Genomic DNA, 6595 nt, shown 5'->3' with positions numbered 1-6595 from the left:
CTGGCCTGTACGGGCAGGGGTACCTTTACCTTTAAACTATGAAATTCTGTCCTCCAGAAGGGAGCAATAGCCACCAACTTAAAGGGCTTTAAAAGACAAATGCATGGAGTACTAGTAGTCATGATGGCTATTGCTCTACCGTTTGAAGGAATAGTTTCAGAGTGGTAGTTGCCAGAAGCCACAGGAGAGGGGCTCATGTCCACATCCTGTTTGTGGGCTGGCCACTGTGAGAACAGGATACTGGACCAGATGAACCACTGGCCTGATCCAGCCAGCTCTTCTTATGTTCTTCAAATACAAACATTACAACCTTATGCCTGCATTTCAGGTGTGTCATTTAACCCAGTGAGACTTCCATGTAGGCATGCGTAAGATTCAGTGTTTTAAGGCAGAACCCAATGCAATTTTACATTGTGATATTCTTCACAGGTCATGGAAAGTATTGAAGTCACTCTGTCTGAGTTGCACCAGGTCAGACTGGGAGCCCTGTGTCTATTTCTGCAGACCAGAAATTGAGAACTAAAATTGACGTGTCCAGAGGGAGGCAGATAGGAGACAGCAATAGGAAGTATAAGAAGAGTTGGGAATACAGTCATACCTCGGGTTACAGACGCCTCAGGTTGAATTTTTTCGTGTTATGGACCCGCTGAAACCTGGAATACCGGAACGGGTTACTTCCGGGTTTGGGGGGGGGGGGTCATGCATGCGCGGAAGCACTAAATTGTGCTTTGCGCAGAAGCGCTGAATCACAACCCATGGATCATGTTTCCAACCCGAGCATCCACTGTATTTAGCTTGGAAAAACTAAAGGGCTGTCACAAGTACAATGAACAATTATTATTATTGGGGTGGGGGGAGACCTGGACCATTCAAATCCTTACGTTAGGAAAGCTTCCAGTTTTCTTCAAGTGAAACAAATTGCTTCAGGAGGGCTCTCCTTTCCCAAGGTTTTTAAAGACACTGGACAGCTGCCAGAAAGTTCCCCTATTTCCTGTAGCAGCCATGGCTGATTAACTTTGAGATCTTTCAACTTGAGGCCCGTGGTTAAGTTCACAAAGTCCACTTAACACCCACTGCACAGCAACACATCTAGCCCTCTGCTGTTGTCTATCCCACAGCTTTGAGTAAGAGGTTGCAATCCAATTAAAGCAAATCTGAGAATTGTTGAATATAGTTGGTTTTATTTCAAGCAGTAGTTTTTGCTGCTGTCACACACCCTGCAACATTATGGTGAAGGACAGATAAGAGATGTGGGCAGTGCTGGACTAGGAACTGCAAGACTTAGGTTCAAATCTCCACTCAGCACAAAACTCACTGGGTTGATCTTGGGCCAGTCACTGCCCCTCAGAGGGTTGTAAGAATAAAATGGAGAGTGGGGAAAGAGCCATGAACACCACCATGAGCTCTTCGAAGGAAGTGATAGAACGGTAATTTTTTAAAAAAGCATTAAGGGAATGTTTAAGGTACAGGTATCAATTAACAAGGCACATTCAAAAGTTCAGAAAGACAAGAATAACTTGTCTTGAAACCATTCTGGAGCATAGCTTACACATACATCTGGAATTTGTGGAAATGCCACTGGCAGGCTATAGCGAAGTGGCAGCATGCTGTATTTTTTTGGATAAAATATTGCCATACTGTAGCTCTAGTTTGGGCTTCAGAACAAAGTAGGCTACGTTTCATCACTGCGGCGTTAACTTGCTTTCTAAACATGAAAATGGGGACAAAATCAGTGATCCAGTTACCACAATTGGCCTTCAAACAATAGAATTAAAAAAAAACAACCCAGGCACTCAACATTCATACACTGACCCCAAAACTTCCAAGTATGTAGTTAAGACTTCACCTGCTAGATAGGAATGGGCTGTCATCACTGCCTGCACTGGCGGAAACTGCTCAGTTTTGAGTAGCAACCTATCATCACACATTTTCCATAATGCCCTGGCATGTACAGCACAGCACCTCTGGACGTGTAACAAATTAAAATGGCACTGCTTCCCAGGACCAAATCTTGGGTAACCCACACCCCTGCATGGAACCAGACACAGCTTTCAGCCTCCTTAAACTCCCTCCCTCCCTCTGTTCAAAGCCAGGCAGACGCAAGATAACAAACTGAATATTCTTTATTGACAAGTTTTCAGCTCCAAGACAAATAATTAAAATCCAATTTCTCTAATCATTATTACTTTTAGAAATCGAACAGCAGCCTCACTTTGAAGAGATTGCCACAGAACCTCCTTGTCTTTTTAAATACTGTACTCCCTTTTCTGGAGTAAAGGGTTAGCTATAAAAAACAAGGTATAAAAGATAGGGGGAGGGAGAGAGAGGAATTTTCAAAACAAGTGAAAAAAGTATTTACACAGAGATATCTACAATTGGACCTAAGTGCATATATGACAATTCCATGCACCAAGACGGAATGGTGAACAGGCTTCCAGCAGAGGTTCTTCTTTCACAAAACCCTGATTCTTTCCATCAAATTCTTAAGATTCTTCTTGATCTTCAATCTTTGGAGCCAAATAATATTTCAAATGTCCCATGTCTGCTATCTTATATTCAACAACTGCAAGAGACCAATAAACAAAAGTGAGTTTGATTTAAATTGAAACCAAAGTTAAAACCAAATTAGTTTGCAGAGATAGCTTCCTAATGAAACTTACCTAGTGGGACACCTGCAGACATACTGAGGGTAACTGTAGAAGACAATGGTGTGGCTTTGGTGAAGAAGTTCAAGTATCTCAAAGCAAAAGTCAGCTGGACCGCCTCATTCATCTCTATTGTAACCTACAACAAATTAAATTTGAATTAAATATTCTATAGCGCACAGTTTTAGAAGTCCAACAAGCTTAACAACTGCATTAGAAACAGCTTTATCACAAGCAAGGTAGGCAAACTGTTCTTCAAGTTTATGGAGGGGAGAGAAGAGATAATAAAGGACAATTAACATCATCTCTACAACCTGCAGTTAAAACTTCACCAACTTACAGATTCTTCCTCTTTATCCACATCACTGGTTTGTGACAGTTTTATATTTCCGCTTCCTAGCTCTCCAGTAGCAGAAAATTTAACACCATCTTTTGCACAGGAGATTACAACAGCATCTCCAATGTGGCTAAGATCTCTGCAGATGCGAGCAAATTCACCAGAAGGCATTTTCACCACACAGCTGTATTCTTGTTCCTGAAAGAGAAACACAGCATCTTACTTTGAGCAGCATTTTCACAATGTTTGCAGGAGCAATTCAAACCAAAATATTCACTAAAGCAAAACATTAAGATCAGACGAGCAATAAAAATGTGCCTTTCTATGGAAAAATAATAATCACTTGCTTCAATCCTCCTTGCAAGTCTCCTTCAATTCAGTTTAACAATTTCTTATATAATCAGATGGAAATTATTCATGAAGATGGAAATAATATAATCCAACAAATGCTTGCTTAAATAGGAAGACAATGAAGTTCTGTAGCAAGGAATTCCACTGTAACAGTGGAATTTGCTGCCAAGGAGTGTGGTGGAGTCTCCTTCTTTGGAGGTCTTTAAGCAGAGGCTTGACAACCATATGTCAGGAGTGCTCTGATGGTGTTTCCTGCTTGGCAGGGGGTTGGACTCGATGGCCCTTGTGGTCTCTTCCAACTCTATGATTCTATGAATAGTTTTGTTAACTATTTTTACAGCACAAGCTTATATTTAAGCTCAGTTAATTACAATAAATTTGAATCCAAAGTGCACTTACTGGAATTCCAAGCTGTTCTACGTCCAAGTCCATTAATTTCATTTCATAGTCCGACACCTTCTCCTGATCTAAGGGGAAAATGGGAGTATTAGTCAAGTATCTAATTATGATGTTAACTAAATAGCAGGAAGTGCTTACTGGCCAACCTTCCCCATAATATTTTAAAACCTTCTTTCCAAGGAGAGACATTATGATGTAAAACCCAATGACAAGACCACAAGGCTCCTTCTACATACAGTGTTACTAGCAGAATTCATATCGATTTTGCTTCTGGTGCTTCTATAGTTTTTCAGTGGTGACAATTCTAACAAGTTTTGTGTGCATGCGTACATGCAAGGAATCTACTTTTTCAAGAAATTATGATCTCTTCATCTGTGATCCTAAAGTAGCTAAAGTATCCTAAAGTAGCTTAGGTAGTTCATGTAGGGAAGAATTTTATGGCAGTGGCGACTGATCTGCTCAGATAATCATCATGTAGCCATCCTTGTTACAGATAACAAGCTTCTAGGAAGCTGAAGTTAAATCTTATTGGCCAGCTCCAGAATTAGAAGTTTAAAACAAAACGTATTTGCAGCAGACACTTGCAAAAGTTTCTGTGGGATCATTCTGCATGCATGGACACTGGGACAGGGATGGCTGTGAAGAGCCTGCTTCAGGAAGAAAGGAAGCAATTCTGCAAGTCAACTTTGGTAATGTCTCTCATCTCTCTCTTTGCATGGCTGCAAACTGACAGAGGCACTCTCTGCAAGTGTTCAGAAGCAAAGAGAAACATCACAATTTCCCATTAGCCTGAGCGATAAGTCAACTCAAGAGCTGTCTGATTTGGGCAAGTGCCCTAAATAAATATAACCTCCAGATCAAAACTTAGCTATTTTGCATCCGTGAAGTTTCAGTTACTTACTTGGTGTCTCAAACACCAAAACCAGTGTGTCTGCGCTGTCTTCTGCTCTCAGGGTGATGATATCGTCATTACCTGCGCACTTCAGTATTTTGGACATACTAGGAAAGGAAAAAAAGGACATATTCTTATCTTAAGAAAGCATCACCACTGGAAGCATATGAAGATCTTACAAAGGCGAATGAAGGGAATGACTGCTCACGCCAAAACACCAGCAAGAAGCATTACACCACTATGAGATGGTTGTTTTCAGATTTGTGTGAATATCAGGCAAGGACGTCTCAGTCAAGAGCGTATATATGTATACATTACTTTATATGTATCTGAATCAATAGCAATCGCCTTTTGTGCCAGATTTTTGTTTCATCAACATTGTAAAACAGGGAACACCAACAAGGCAGATGCAAACCTACATGAATACAGTGGTACCTCAGGTTAAGCACTTAATTCGTTCCGGAGATCCGTTCTTAACCTGAAACTATTCTTAACCTGAAGCACCACTTTAGCTAATGGGGCCTCCTGCTGCCACTGCAGCACGATTTCTGTTCTCATCCTGAAGCAAAGTTCTTAAACTGAAGCGCTATTTCTGGGTTAGCAATCTGTAACCTGAAGTGTATGTAATCTGAGGTACCACTGTATTTGCCCGCTTAGGTGCTGCCAATGGGGGGGGGGTGCTACTCAGGGGCAGGAGAAAGAAAGTATGGCAAACGCGACAGTCAAATTTCAAGGGGCCACGAGCCTCGATGCTGGCAATGAAGAGGCCTGCCTCCTTCTGGAGAAGGTGGCCTCATTCGCGACCATTCAAGGACCACGAAGTCCCGCCAAATCCCTTTTCAAGGAGCAGCAGCCGGATACGCCCGCCTGTATGAACTAGAGGGGGAAACAAGCCACACCCCCACGACAGGCCGCGTCAACCAATCAGGGAAAGACCTTGAGAACGGAACAGCCAATCGGCACCGAGATTCCAGCGCGCGCCAAACGGCTCCCCCGCCTTTTTAACAGACCCCTCCCCCTCCCTTTTCCCGCCAATGTCCAGAATGGCGGGACGCTTCTATTACACGTCACGCGACCGGCGACGCCGCCGCCTGAGAGGATTTGGCGCGCGGGGCTGGAGCGCAGCGGCCTAAGCCTCCCTAACCCCGGTGTGAGGGAAACTCCCGCCTTTTTCGCCGCCGCCATCCTCCTCAGGAAGGGAGGGACGGAGGGCCGCCCCTCAGACAGGCGCGGCGCTTCTCTTCCCCGGCCGCCCCTCTTCACCTGGTGAGGTTGACACCCATGGCGATGTTCCGGTCGCAGCGGTAGGTGTCGAAGCCCTCGGAGCGGAGCGTGAGCTGCACCAGGGAGACGTGCGAGGAGTCCATGCTCTGCAGGCTGATGCCGCCCGAGCCCAGGTCCCAGCAGGCCTCGGTGATGAGGTCCTTGAGGGCCTCCAGCACCTTCTTCAGGACGGAGCCCTGGATGAGCCGAGCCTCGAACATCTCGCCGGCGGCGGAAGAAGACGACGGAGAGGCAAAGAAGCGCGCGCGCCCTCCCAGCAAAAGCAGCGAGCGCAAAGGAAGGCGAACGCAGTTTGGCGCCGGCGGGTCCCGGACGGCCGCTTTTATACCTCCCCCGCCCACACGCGCTATGCTCCGCCCACCCGATCTTGGCCCCGCCCTCTCGCCTGCCGCTCTTCCGACGTAGGCCAATCCCGAGCATCCCTGCAAACGGAAGGCGGGCGCGAAAGGAGCTCCGGCGCGCACGCGCCGCCTGTGCAACGCCCCCGTGAGTTCGCCCGCGAACAAGCGCTTTTGAGCGGGAGATCCGCGGTGACGTCGTTAAGTGGAGGAGCCAATCGCATTTCACGAGTTGGTCCGTCCTCCCTTAACGGGCCAATTAGAAGGGAGGAGGAGGAGAAGGAGGTGGGAGCTCCAGTTTCCCTGCGCGCTTTGCCCAGGCTTGTCCTGGCCGGCGGAGGGGCTTGCG

The 6595-nt window shown here is 45.7% G+C and overlaps 1 protein-coding gene across 1 annotated transcript; it reads right to left on the bottom strand.

Annotated features, from left to right (window-relative positions):
* Positions 1-2105: 2105 nt before the first annotated feature.
* PCNA (proliferating cell nuclear antigen) lies at positions 2106-6214 on the bottom strand. The gene is made up of 6 exons (XM_081922586.1): positions 5888-6214; positions 4634-4731; positions 3733-3800; positions 2986-3180; positions 2661-2784; positions 2106-2563 (listed from the first exon to the last, which is right to left on the bottom strand). The coding sequence occupies exons 1-6, from the start codon at positions 6106-6108 to the stop codon at positions 2484-2486; spliced, it is 786 nt and encodes a 261-aa protein (XP_081778712.1). The 5' UTR covers positions 6109-6214; the 3' UTR covers positions 2106-2483.
* Between the last annotated feature and the right edge of the window lie 381 nt (positions 6215-6595).

This window comes from Podarcis melisellensis (assembly GCF_964234715.1).
Source record: "Podarcis melisellensis genome assembly, chromosome: 8".
Lineage (NCBI taxonomy): Eukaryota > Metazoa > Chordata > Lepidosauria > Squamata > Lacertidae > Podarcis > Podarcis melisellensis.
This window is presented reverse-complemented; position numbering and strand designations above follow the sequence as displayed.

Bases quoted from the DNA above. Each gene is read 5' to 3' on its own strand.
- PCNA (XM_081922586.1), bottom strand. From the start codon at position 6,108: ATGTTCGAGGCTCGGCTCATCCAGGGCTCCGTCCTGAAGAAGGTGCTG. The intron at 3,801-4,633 runs GTAAGTAACTGA...TTTTCCCCTTAG, and splicing joins TTTGGTGTTTGAGACACCAA to ATCAGGAGAAGGTGTCGGAC. The intron at 3,181-3,732 runs GTAAGTGCACTT...TTTCTCTTTCAG, and splicing joins TAGAACAGCTTGGAATTCCA to GAACAAGAATACAGCTGTGT.